Source organism: Cyclopterus lumpus, chromosome 9 (assembly GCF_009769545.1).
Source record: "Cyclopterus lumpus isolate fCycLum1 chromosome 9, fCycLum1.pri, whole genome shotgun sequence".
In the NCBI taxonomy this organism is placed as follows: domain Eukaryota; kingdom Metazoa; phylum Chordata; class Actinopteri; order Perciformes; family Cyclopteridae; genus Cyclopterus; species Cyclopterus lumpus.
Window position 1 is genome coordinate 301,298 of NC_046974.1, and position 14,072 is coordinate 315,369.

Sequence of the window (14,072 nt, forward strand, 5' to 3'; positions counted from 1 at the left end):
CAGGGACCAACAGAACCTCAGTCCATCAAGGAGAGACAGAACCTCAGACCATCAGGCAGAGACAGAACCTCAGTCCATCAATGAGAGACAGAACCTAAGTCCATCAATGAGAGACAGAACATCAGCCCATCAGGGACAATCAGAACCTCAGACCATCAGGCAGAGACAGAACCTCAGTCCATCAATGAGAGACAGAACCTAAGTCCATCAATGAGAGACAGAACATCAGCCCATCAGGGACAAGCAGAACCTCAGACCATCAGAAGAACCCGGCAGAGGGTTCTACCCGGCCAGGATGTGTTTGACGAACTCTGTGTAGTTGATGAGCCCGTTGGCGTCCTCTTGTCCCACCATCAGCCGGTCCACCTCATTCTCCGTCATCTTTTCCCCCAGCGTGGACAGGACATGGCGGAGCTCGGCCCCCATCACTGTGCCGTTGCCCTCCTTGTCAAACACCCTCAAGCCCTCCACAAAGTCCTCCAAGGTGCCCTGCTCCTTGGAGCGGGCCACATGCTGCAGCATGGGCAGGAAGCTGTCGAAGTCCAGCAGCTTGGCGCTCAGCTCCTCCGCCTTCGGCCTCCCCAGCAGCTTCAGCACCTCGTCGTTGGTGGGGTTGTGACCGAGTGCCCGCATCACGTCTCCGCACTGAGCGAAGGTGATCTTCATCTCACCCGCGGGCGTCTCGTCGAACAGCGTGAAGGCGTCTCTGAACTCTTCCATCTGGTCGGGGGTGAACTCCACCACAATGCTCTTCAGGTCCACCTCGGGAGGTTTGGACTCCGGCTCTGCAGGTTTGGCTGGCGGAGGAGGCTCTTCCTTCTTCGCCTCCACCTTCTTCACCTCCGTCTTCTTTGGTTCCACTTTCTTCGGTGCCATGCTACAGAGAAGACCAACAGAGGTGCAGGGGTTTTAATAGCTGCCCGAGGTGGGGCGATCAAGGCAAGAGAGAGGGAAGCCGGCCAAAGATGGAAACAAACTGGAATAGAAACACTCAAAGAGAAGATAACAGGCAGAAGATAAGGACCTGAACCAGGCTGAACCAGGTCTGGAGTCAGACCACTTGAAGAGAAGATAACTGGCAGAAGATAAGGACCTGAACCAGGCTGAACCAGTACAAAGCGGGTTAGGTTTACACATTTTAACAGAATTTCCAAAAAATGTGTGATTATTAGGAGTTTAAGAACCCTTAAACATGCTGTAATGTCTGTCTGTCTCTCTTTATTTTAGTCTCTCTCTCTTTATTTTAGTCTGTCTTTCTGTGTCGCTCTCTCTTTATTTTAGTCTCTCTTTATTTTAGTCTCTCTTTATTTTAGTCTCTCTCTCTCTCTCTCTCTCCCTCCCCCCCCCCCCCCTCGGTGTCGTCAGATATGGAAACTAACTGTCCCATTAACATTCCCTGCTGTGATAAGGACAGGATTACCCACAATGCTCTGCGTGTCCTTCAGTCTTTAAATAACAGTGATGACAGAGAACCTTTAGAAGGTTTTACTTTAATTTAAAATAAAAATATGATTAAACTAGATAAATACTAGTATTATATTTAGATTTTATATAACATCAGTATAATTATATAATATATAATTTTATATATATATATAAAATATGATAGCATGATAATATACTCATTATTATTAGGATTCTAATATAATATTTAAAATAATACATAAAGATCATTCTAAATATTACAACCATCTATTAATATATTATTACACATCAATATTGAAACACTTTATTATTAATAATCATTAATAAAATTACAAAATGTAACCATTATATTTAATCCCTGAAATGGACCTCTCCTCCATAGTCTCCACCTGTGCCCTTGACCCCCTTCCCTCTTCTTTAGTCAAGGCCTACCTCCGCTCACTCTCCCCTCTCATCACAAACGTCATCGACTCCTAACTGTCCTCTGGTCTCATACCCTCCACCCCACTCGCTGCTGTCACTCCCGTGCTAAAACCTGGTCTTGACCCTGACATCCCCAACAACTACCAGCCCATCTCCAACCTCCCCTTCCTGCCCAAAGTCCTTGAGAGAGTTGTTGCATCACAACTCAAGTCCCACCTCAATCTCCATAATCTCTGCGAACCCTTCCAATCCGGCTTACGTTCAAAACAGCACAGAAACCGCCCTACTGAAAATCACAAATGACATACTTCTCGTTGCTGATTCTGGCTTCCTCACCGTCCTCATCCTCCTTGACCTCAGTGCCGCCTTCGACACTATCAACCACTCCATCCTCCTTTCACGTCTCTAGTTCTCCCTTGGCATAACTGGCACTGCCCTTTCCTGGTTCACCTCATCTTTCTGACCGACATCAATTCATTGCCATAAACAACTGTACATCCTCAGTCACCCACGGTGTCCCCCAAGGTTCTGCGCTCGGTCCCCTCCTCTTCATCATTTACATCCTTCCCTTTGGACAAATCATCCGTAGTCATGGTCTTGACTTCCACTGTTACGCTGACGACACCCAACTTTACGTCTCCTCCAAGACCATCACCTCAGTCACCCACTCCACTCTCACTACCCGTCTCAATGATATAAAATTATGGATGCAACAGAACTTTCTGAAACTCAACTGCAATAAATCTGAAATACTCATCATCGGCCCTAACTCCCTTACACGCTCAGCCCAGACCTTCTCTCTCGATATTGATGGCTCCATCGTCACCCCCTCCACCCAGGTCGACAACCTCGGTATCATCCTCAACCCCACCCTCTCTTTCGTACCCCACGACAACCACATCACCAAAACTGCCTTCTTTCATCTCAGGAACATTGCACGCCTTCGGCCCTCCCTGTCCTCTGTCTCCCCTGAAGTTCTCCTCCATGCCCTCATAACCTCCAGTCTTTGTGTGTTTTGAAAAGCGCTATATAAATTTGATGTATTATTAGGGTCCGAACAACTGACGAAGTCAGTCCGAGAGGACCCTATTGACGTCAGTCCGAGAGGACCCTATTGACGTCAGTCCGAGAGCACCCTATTGAGATTGCTTCGTCTACATTGTGAGCATTTCTGGCGGCCAAAGCGATGTTTTGCAGAATAATCATGCTCAAGGCCTTCTGATCATCCTGGAAGGAAGATTGAAGTCGATCGGAATTTTTTGTGGTAGATAACGTTAAATGTATAACGGCGAAAAGTGCCAAAAACGAGTGAAAAACGCGAAAAACTGGCAACTTCGGCGAATTATTGTAGCGCCCCCTAGTGTTCAAATCGCACAAGATTTCTTTTGCCAGTTAAGGCATGCCATGCGCACTTAGACAAAATGTTTCAAAGTGATTAGTCCCAATAGTGTTGACGCTATGAGCATTGAAAAACAAGACACGCCCCTAAGATGTTCATTGGGCCATAGATCCTTACCACAATGAGATATAAATAAACGGTTGACATATTCTACGTCATCTGGCTTCAATGATTTGATTGATATCAGGTTTTGTTGATTTGGACCAAGCATGTAGTTAAGAAAGTCAATTATGTGTTTTTCACAAAATACAAAATGGCGGAAAATCTAAGTAGGCGGACCTTAGGGGTCTGAGAGGCTTTTTTGTAGAACAGGTGGATATGGACATGTGTGAAAAATTAAAAAAGTTCAAGTCAATCGGACATTCTGGGTGAGGGGTGTCGCCGGTCAACATTTTAGGAGGCGCTATAGAGCAACTATGAACTATGACTCCTTGATCAGATGGCTATTTTCACCAAGCCGGACAAGCGTGCCAAATATGGTTAGTTTTCAAAATGTCTACGTACCCCAGAAATGCTCCCAATGTAGACGAAGCAATCTCAATAGGGTCCTCTCGGACTGACGTCAGTAGGGTCCTCTCGGACTGACGTCAATAGGGTCCTCTTGGACTGACGTCAGTAGGGTCCTCTCGGACTGACGTCAGTAGGGTCTTCTCGGACTGACGTCAGTAGGGTCTTCTCGGACTGACGTCAATAGGGTGTTCTCGGACTGACGTCAATAGGGTCCTCTCGGACTGACGTCAATAGGGTCTTCTCGGACTGACGTCAATAGGGTCCTCTCGGACTGACGTCAATAGGGTCCTCTCGGACTGACGTCAATAGGGTCTTCTCGGACTGACGTCAATAGGGTCCTCTCGGACTGACGTCAGTAGGGTCCTCTCGGATGACGTCAATAGGGTCTTCTCGGACTGACGTCAATAGGGTCCTCTCGGACTGACGTCAATAGGGTCCTCTCGGACTGACGTCAAAAAGGTCTTCTCGGACTGACGTCAATAGGGTCTTCTCGGACTGACGTCAGTAGGGTCCTCTCGGACTGACGTCAGTAGGGTCTTCTCGGACTGACGTCAATAGGGTCTTCTCGGACTGACGTCAGTAGGGTCCTCTTGGACTGACGTCAGTAGGGTCTTCTCGGACTGACGTCAATAGGGTCCTCTCGGACTGACGTCAATAGGGTCCTCTCGGACTGACGTCAGTAGGGTCTTCTCGGACTGACGTCAATAGGGTCCTCTCGGACTGACGTCAATAGGGTCTTCTCGGACTGACGTCAATAGGGTCTTCTCGGACTGACGTCAATAGGGTCCTCTCGGACTGACGTCAGTAGGGTCCTCTCGGACTGACGTCAATAGGGTCTTCTCGGACTGACGTCAATAGGGTCCTCTCGGACTGACGTCAATAGGGTCCTCTCGGACTGACGTCAAAAAGGTCTTCTCGGACTGACGTCAATAGGGTCTTCTCGGACTGACGTCAGTAGGGTCCTCTCGGACTGACGTCAGTAGGGTCTTCTCGGACTGACGTCAATAGGGTCTTCTCGGACTGACGTCAGTAGGGTCCTCTTGGACTGACGTCAGTAGGGTCTTCTCGGACTGACGTCAATAGGGTCCTCTCGGACTGACGTCAGTAGGGTCTTCTCGGACTGACGTCAATAGGGTCCTCTCGGACTGACGTCAATAGGGTCTTCTCGGACTGACGTCAATAGGGTCCTCTCGGACTGACGTCAATAGGGTCTTCTCGGACTGACGTCAATAGGGTCCTCTCGGACTGACGTCAATAGGGTCCTCTCGGACTGACGTCAATAGGGTCCTCTCGGACTGACGTCAATAGGGTCCTCTCGGACTGACGTCAATAGGGTCCTCTCGGACTGACGTCAGTAGGGTCCTCTCGGACTGACGTCAATAGGGTCCTCTCGGACTGACGTCAATAGGGTCCTCTCGGACTGACGTCAATAGGGTCTTCTCGGACTGACGTCAATAGGGTCCTCTCGGACTGACGTCAGTAGGGTCTTCTCGGACTGACGTCAATAGGGTCCTCTCGGACTGACGTCAATAGGGTCCTCTCGGACTGACTTTGTCAGTCGCTCGGATCCTAATAATTCCGAGCTCACATGCAGACACACAAACACAGGACTGGTCTGGCGGCCATCTTGGAACGAGACAGATGCACATCACCGATATATATGTTTATATGCATCTTTTATATTTCAGGAACATGTTGCAAGTGTAAGTATATATTATTATTATTATGTGTGCGTGTGTCTTTGATTGTGTGATTGTGTGTGTGTGTGTTTGAGGCCCACAGCAGAAGAGCAGAGGTCTCTGGGTTCAACTGAATGGATCTTAACAATGTAGGAATGTGTGTGTGTGTGTGTGTGTGTGTGTGTGTGTGTGTGTGTGTGCGTGCGTGTGTGTGTGTGTGTGTTTGTGTGTGTGTGTGCGTGTGCGTGTGTTTTTGGATGGGAGGAGGCAAGATTTGGAAGCCTCTCTTTGGTCGCTATGGCAACTATGATGTAAGCCCAGTGGGGGAGTTTGTCCTCTCTTTCTCTTCCATTGTGTGGCTCTGTGTGTGTGTGTGTGTCTTTGTGTGTGTGTGTGTGTGTGTGTGTCTTTGTGTGTGTGTGTGTGTGTGTCTTTGTGTGTCTGTGTGTGTTAAAGGTTCACCCAGCCGATGAAACTTCAGTCGTGTAGAAACGAGACGACAGTGAAGAAGTAAAACAGAAACGAGAAAAGAGTTTGAAAGGAAACAAATTGAAGGAAAAAGAAGGAACAGAAGAAGAAGTTGAAGAAGAAGAAGAAACAGAAGTTGAAGAAGAAGAAGAAGAAGACGAAGAAGGTGAAGAAGAAGAAACAGAAGAAGAAACAGAAGTTGAGTTGAAGAAGAAGAAGAAGAAGAAGACGAGGGAGAAGAAGAAGAAGAAACAGAAGAAGACGAAGAAGGAGAAGAAGAAGAAGTTATTGAAGAAATTGAAGAAAAAGAAGAAGTTAAAAAATAAGGAGAAGAAGAAGAAGTAGAAGGAGGAGGAGAAGAAGAAGAAAAAGTTGAAGAAGAAGAAGAAGAAGAAGAAGAAGAAGAAGAAGAAGAAGAAGGAGAAGAAGAAGGAGAATATGTTCTGTGCTTCCTGTGGCCGCCACTAGGGGTCAGCAGCAGTGTTTCAGCCCATTCATGTGAGTATTTTGTGTTGTGACCTGTTTTAAAAGACCTGGACTTTCATCAGTTGGTTTTCTTCAACGCTTTCAGAAACGTTGACAGAAGTTTGGATTTGATCTGATTTGTTGGACGTTCACTCGGATTGACAAGCTGTGAATGGTTGAATGCACATTCTGAAATATAGGAAACATTATATTGAACCGTGTGATTGATCTGATTATCGTGGTCATGTATAGCTGCAGTGAAGCATCAGAGAGCAGCTCAGAGGCTGGGATTGAACCACCAACATTGTGGTTAGTAGACGACTAAATCTGAACTTTCAAGTGAAAGTCCTTGAATATGTTTGATACTTGAATACGTGATCTTGCCGCTTCACTTCTTTCTTCGACCTCGATGGACGCAGTCAGGAGAGGTGGTGACGTAAGGTACGGCAGGTGTTTGATCTGTAACTCCGTCTCTGTGGGTCTATGTCTCACTTCCTGCTCTTTTCTCTTTCTGACCAGATTTAGCCCTTCCCACTGATGACAGCAGTGATTTTAGTCCCACCCACATCTCTGCAGCTCCATCATGTCTGACAAAAACCTCTCAGGTTTACCTCCTCCCTCCCTGTCTTCACCATCTCATCAGAATGGGAGAATCAGGGGGAAGGCACCTAAATGCTCACCATCCCCCCACCATAATGGCAGTCTGGAGACCAGACCAGGACTCTACAGTCCCAGCAACACCAGTGCGGTTCCTGTGCTTCCTTCGGCACACAGCACCAGAACCTCAGCCTCCACCTCCCCTCTCAGGACCCTTAGAGGTCTAATGACAGCTGTGCCAAGTCCTGGTCCTGAAGGTATCCACAGCTCCTCCAGGCCCCGAGGTCAGAGCCTAGGCTCTACTCTGAGCTCCAGGACAAGAGCCATGACTTCCAGAAGAAAGGTAATTTTAAATCTGTCCAGCATGTCCATCTGTCCTTCAGCAAGAAAATTAAAGAAAGCTCAGGAAGAACAATACCAATTTGCAAAATAGACCAACATATTATAATTACAGTGTTTACACTTAGTATGACCAAATATGAATAGAGTAAAAATGGATCTGAGATAATGTTGAGCCTCTTTGGGTGGAAGACGTGCTGAATGTTTGGTAAGGGTTCTTCAAAGTGTAATCTTTAGTTTCAGCTCATGCCTGATTGTTACAATTGAATGTGAAGCTCATCTGCCCTGTGAATTCATGTTCTCATTGTCTATGAGAATATGAATCACATTTAATAACTCATGGCTGGTCCCTGTGTTGTTGCTGTAGCGTAGGAGCAGCCAGCCGGAGGAGCCAGAGGCCTTGTTGGACCTGATACTGGAGTGTCAGGGTCAGAGACTGGAGGACCAGAGAGCAAGCCTTAGCCTTTTGCCTGACCAAGGACCAGCTGTTTCCTGTGGAGCCTGCAGCCCCGAGCAGCCCACCTTGCCCAGTCTGGACTTTTACTACATGCTCATACACTACCAGGTATCAGCAGGTTGTGTGGACATACTCTATATGAGCAGAGTATTTTTAGGGAAGAAAGGGTCATGACACAACATTCATGTTTGTCTTTGCTTTATCATACAAAACATTCAGGGATTGAAGTGAGCTGAAATATTGTTGCATATGAGACAGGGCACAGGTAGGAACAGGGTAGAGGAATATGTAAGACAAGGTACAGATAACAACAGGGTAGAGGAATATGTAAGACAAGGCACAGATAACAACAGGGTAAAGGAATATGTAAGACAAGGCACAGATAACAACAGGGTAGAGGAATATGTAAGACAGGGCACAGGTAGGAACAGGGTAGAGGAATATGTAAGACAGGGTACAGATAACAACAGGGTAGAGGAATATGTAAGACAGGGTACAGATAACAACAGGGTAGAGGAATATGTAAGACAAGGCACAGATAACAACAGGGTAGAGGAATATGTAAGACAAGGCACAGGTAGGAACAGGGTAGAGAAATATGTAAGACAGGGTACAGATAACAACAGGGTAGAGGAATATGTAAGACAAGGTACAGGTAGGAACAGGGTAGAGGAATATGTAAGACCGGGTACAGATAACAACAGGGTAGAGGAATATGTAAGACAAGGTACAGATAACAACAGGGTAGAGGAATATGTAAGACAAGGTACAGATAACAACAGGGTAGAGGAATATGTAAGACAAGGTACAGATAACAACAGGGTAGAGGAATATGTAAGACAGGGTACAGATAACAACAGGGTAGAGGAATATGTAAGACAAGGCACAGATAACAACAGGGTAGAGGAATATGTAAGACAGGGCACAGATAACAACAGGGTAGAGGAATATGAAAGACAAGGCACAGATAACAACAGGGTAGAGGAATATGTAAGACAAGGCACAGATAACAACAGGGTAGAGGAATATGTAAGACAGGGCACAGGTAGGAACAGGGTAGAGGAATATGTAAGACAAGGTACAGATAACAACAGGGTAGAGGAATATGTAAGACAAGGCACAGGTAGGAACAGGGTAGAGGAATATGTAAGACAAGGTACAGATAACAACAGGGTAGAGGAATATGTAAGACAAGGCACAGGTAGGAACAGGGTAGAGGAATATGTAAGACAAGGTACAGATAACAACAGGGTAGAGGAATATGTAAGACAAGGCACAGATAACAACAGGGTAGAGGAATATGTAAGACAAGGCACAGATAACAACAGGGTAGAGGAATATGTAAGACAAGGCACAGGTAGGAACAGGGTAGAGGAATATGTAAGACAGGGTACAGGTAGGAACAGGGTAGAGGAATATGTAAGACAGGGCACAGGTAGGAACAGGGTAGAGGAATATGTAAGACAAGGTACAGGTAGGAACAGGGTAGAGGAATATGTAAGACAGGGTACAGGTAGGAACAGGGTAGAGGAATATGTAAGACAAGGCACAGATAACAACAGGGTAGAGGAATATGTAAGACAAGGCACAGATAACAACAGGGTAGAGGAATATGTAAGACAGGGTACAGATAACAACAGGGTAGAGGAATATGTAAGACAGGGTACAGATAACCACAGGGTAGAGGAATATGTAAGACAAGGCACAGATAACAACAGGGTAGAGGAATATGTAAGACAGGGTACAGATAACCACAGGGTAGAGGAATATGTAAGACAGGGTACAGATAACAACAGGGTAGAGGAATATGTAAGACAAGGTACAGATAACAACAGGGTAGAGGAATATGTAAGACAAGGCACAGGTAGGAACAGGGTAGATGAATATGTAAGACAGGGTACAGATAACAACAGGGTAGAGGAATATGTAAGACAAGGTACAGATAACAACAGGGTAGAGGAATATGTAAGACAGGGTACAGATAACAACAGGGTAGAGGAATATGTAAGACAAGGCACAGGTAGGAACAGGGTAGAGGAATATGTAAGACATGGTACAGATAACAACAGGGTAGAGGAATATGTAAGACAAGGCACAGATAACAACAGGGTAGAGGAATATGTAAGACAAGGCACAGATAACAACAGGGTAGAGGAATATGTAAGACAAGGCACAGGTAGGAACAGGGTAGAGGAATATGTAAGACAGGGTACAGATAACAACAGGGTAGAGGAATATGTAAGACAGGGTACAGATAACAACAGGGTAGAGGAATATGTAAGACAGGGTACAGATAACAACAGGGTAGAGGAATATGTAAGACAAGGCACAGGTAGGAACAGGGTAGAGGAATATGTAAGACAAGGCACAGGTAGGAACAGGGTAGAGGAATATGTAAGACAGGGTACAGATAACAACAGGGTAGAGGAATATGTAAGACAAGGCACAGGTAGGAACAGGGTAGAGGAATATGTAAGACAGGGTACAGATAACAACAGGGTAGAGGAATATGTAAGACAAGGTACAGATAACAACAGGGTAGAGGAATATGTAAGACAAGGCACAGATAACAACAGGGTAGAGGAATATGTAAGACAGGGTACAGATAACAACAGGGTAGAGGAATATGTAAGACAAGGTACAGGTAGGAACAGGGTAGAGGAATATGTAAGACAAGGCACAGGTAGGAACAGGGTAGAGGAATATGTAAGACAAGGCACAGATAACAACAGGGTAGAGGAATATGTAAGACAAGGCACAGGTAGGAACAGGGTAGAGGAATATGTAAGACAGGGTACAGATAACAACAGGGTAGAGGAATATGTAAGACAAGGTACAGATAACAACAGGGTAGAGGAATATGTAAGACAAGGCACAGATAACAACAGGGTAGAGGAATATGTAAGACAGGGTACAGATAACAACAGGGTAGAGGAATATGTAAGACAAGGTACAGGTAGGAACAGGGTAGAGGAATATGTAAGACAAGGTACAGGTAGGAACAGGGTAGAGGAATATGTAAGACAAGGCACAGATAACAACAGGGTAGAGGAATATGTAAGACAGGGTACAGATAACAACAGGGTAGAGGAATATGTAAGACAAGGCACAGATAACAACAGGGTAGAAGAATATGTAAGACAGGGTACAGATAACAACAGGGTAGAGGAATATGTAAGACAAGGCACAGGTAGGAACAGGGTAGAGGAATATGTAAGACAAGGCACAGATAACAACAGGGTAGAGGAATATGTAAGACAAGGCACAGATAACAACAGGGTAGAGGAATATGTAAGACAAGGTACAGATAACAACAGGGTAGAGGAATATGTAAGACAAGGCACAGATAACAACAGGGTAGAGGAATATGTAAGACAAGGCACAGGTAGGAACAGGGTAGAGGAATATGTAAGACAAGGCACAGATAACAACAGGGTAGAGGAATATGTAAGACACGGCACAGATAACAACAGGGTAGAGGAATATGTAAGACAAGGCACAGATAACAACAGGGTAGAGGAATATGGAAGACAAGGTACAGTTAACAACAGGGTATAGGAATATGTAAGACGAGGGACAGGTAGGAACAGGGTAGAGGAATATGTAAGACAGGGTACAGATAACAACAGGGTAGAGGAATATGTAAGACAAGGTACAGATAACAACAGGGTAGAGGAATATGTAAGACAAGGCACAGGTAGGAACAGGGTAGAGGAATATGTAAGACAAGGCACAGGTAGGAACAGGGTAGAGGAATATGTAAGACAAGGTACAGGTAGGAACAGGGTAGAGGAATATGTAAGACAAGGTACAGGTAGGAACAGGGTAGAGGAATATGTAAGACAAGGTACAGGTAGGAACAGGGTAGAGGAATATGTAAGACAAGGTACAGATAACAACAGGGTAGAGGAATATGTAAGACAAGGCACAGGTAGGAACAGGGTAGAGGAATATGTAAGACAAGGCACAGATAACAACAGGGTAGAGGAATATGTAAGACAAGGTACAGATAACAACAGGGTAGAGGAATATGTAAGACAAGGTACAGATAACAACAGGGTAGAGGAATATGTAAGACAAGGCACAGGTAGGAACAGGGTAGAGGAATATGTAAGACAAGGTACAGGTAGGAACAGGGTAGAGGAATATGTAAGACAGGGTACAGATAACAACAGGGTAGAGGAATATGTAAGACAGGGTACAGATAACAACAGGGTATAGGAATATGTAAGACGAGGGACCAGCAGATGGCATTAAATGTAGAATGTATTATGTACATACATAGGTTTAATTGGCTAAATGCTTACGGAGGGAACAAAAGGCAGGTGAATTTCTGAGAGTAAAAGGGGAGCAGTGTGTAGGCAGGAGCAGGAGTCAGGTGGGCAGTTGAGTAACTACAATGTCTGCAAACATCTGTAAAGAATGTCTTCCTCCCCATCTCCCTCTCACTGTGTCTGTCTCCAGTCTGACAGGATGGACGACCAGAGGTGCTCTCTTCCTGATCTGGATGATGTGGTTGTTTCAGTTCCTGAAGGTCAGCAGGATTTCTTCAGTTTGATTCAGAGAGTTCAGTCCAGGAGAATGGACGAGCAGAGAGCCTCGCTGCTGTCGACACACACTGAGGACGACCGTGCCGCACACATCCACACACACACAGCTGGCCGCACCCCCCATTCTCATCATCATCAGAGATAAGAAGCAGTCTGAAAGAGTTCACCAAAGCCCCACTGAGCTTCTGGTGCTCTTAAAGACTACAAGTACTGTTCCTAATCGTCAGGCTGTGGCTGAGCAGGGATCTTGTCTTCAGGACATTCTGAACGTTTTTGTGAATAAGTCTGGCTGCGGGATTCAGAATGAAATCAGAATCCTGACTGTGATGATGTGGAAACCATGCTGACTCCAAACTGATTGCAGTCAATGCATCCTGAAGGGCTGACCTGAGACCAGCGCTTTGGGCTCCTATGTGTCTCTCAGTAGTTACTGGTTGCATTTAGAGTTTGTTGTTAACGCTATGGATGAATGTGTTTCTGACTTTTATTTATCTCATGAGTGCACAGTTCACATCATTACACGTTATCCTCGGCAGTAAAGAAGACAAATATGGATGTCACAAAATGCATCATTTGAGATATTTTAATCATCTTTACTAATGCTTGAACTTGTTGGTTTAACGATGCACACGATGGGCCTCATGCTGGACCAGATTCCTTCTTACGCGGCACAGAAGTTTAAAGGATTTGTGTTATTCACCAGTTTTCTCTTATTAGGCAATTTATGTTGGGTTGGATTTCACAGGGGAAAATCCTTCCAGATATCACCTGGACCTGAACCAAGGCCAGACCTGAATTAGGTCTTGAGCCCCTGTTCTCTAACCTTAACCTGGACCTGAACCAAGGCCAGAACTGAATTCGGTTCTGGGCCCCTGTTCTCTAACCTTAACATGGACCTGAACCAAGGCCAGACCTGAATTAGGTCTTGAGCCCCTGTTCTCTAACCTTAACCTGGACCTGAACCAAGGCCAGACCTGAATTCGGTTCTGGGCCCCTGTTCTCTAACCTTAACATGGACCTGAACCAAGGCCAGACCTGAATTAGGTCCTAGGCACCTGTTCTCTAACCATAACCCTTCTTTCCTGTCATGTAAATTAATCAGAGTTTGAGTTTTTAAACTGTAGTAACAACAGTCGAAATCTGAAAACGTATTGAAGCATGTTATGGATTTTTAAAATCTATTTATCAAACATCAGATTCCGTTTTTATTTCATTTTGACCAACGATGACCAGAGAATCACTTTAATTTACTAATCCACGTAAATGTATGATCCAGGTAAAACCAAAATACAGGTAAAACCATGGTCCAGGTAAAACCATGATCCAGGTAAAACCATGGACCACGTAAAACCACTATCCAGGTAAAACCAAAATACAGGTAAAACCATGATCCAGGTAAAACCATGATCCAGGTAAAACCATGGACCACAGATAACCATGATTCAGGTAAAACCATGTTGAAGGTATAACCATGATCCAGGTATAACCATGATCCAGGTAAAACCATAATCCAGGTAAAAACATGGCCCAGATAAAACTATGATTCAGGTAAAACCATCCTCCAGGTTAAACCATCATCCAGGTAGAACCATCATCCAGGTACAACCATCATCCAGGTAGAACCATCATCCAGGTAGAACCATCATCCAGGTAAACTCCAGGTAAGAAGCTAGTACAAACTATGATTCAGGTTAAACCATCATCCAGGTAGAACCATCATCCAGGTAGAACTATTCTCCCGGTAAAACCATCCTCCAGGT

General features: G+C 45.3%; 2 protein-coding genes across 2 annotated transcripts in view; one reads left to right on the top strand and one right to left on the bottom strand.

Moving 5' to 3' along the window:
• LOC117736285 (myosin light chain 1, cardiac muscle-like) overlaps nt 1-14,072 on the bottom strand; it is a 20,517-nt gene continuing 6,445 nt past the window's right edge. Inside the window, exon 2 of the mRNA XM_034541509.1 lies at nt 1-877. Within this exon, the coding sequence (XP_034397400.1) occupies nt 283-876 (594 nt within the window). The 5' untranslated portion in view covers nt 877 and the 3' untranslated portion in view covers nt 1-282. The remainder of the gene's footprint in view (nt 878-14,072) is intronic.
• On the top strand, nt 7,081-12,761 carry gpsm1a (G protein signaling modulator 1a). Its single transcript, XM_034541510.1, has 3 exons — nt 7,081-7,309; nt 7,673-7,870; nt 12,227-12,761. The coding sequence occupies exons 1-3, from the start codon at nt 7,193-7,195 to the stop codon at nt 12,455-12,457; spliced, it is 546 nt and encodes a 181-aa protein (XP_034397401.1). The 5' UTR covers nt 7,081-7,192; the 3' UTR covers nt 12,458-12,761.

Excerpts from the sequence above, each read along its gene's own strand:
- gpsm1a (XM_034541510.1), top strand. The coding sequence starts at position 7,193 with ATGACAGCTGTGCCAAGTCCTGGTCCTGAAGGTATCCACAGCTCCTCC. Across the intron at positions 7,310-7,672 it reads CCATGACTTCCAGAAGAAAG|CGTAGGAGCAGCCAGCCGGA; the intron begins GTAATTTTAAAT and ends TTGTTGCTGTAG. Across the intron at positions 7,871-12,226 it reads ACATGCTCATACACTACCAG|TCTGACAGGATGGACGACCA; the intron begins GTATCAGCAGGT and ends GTCTGTCTCCAG.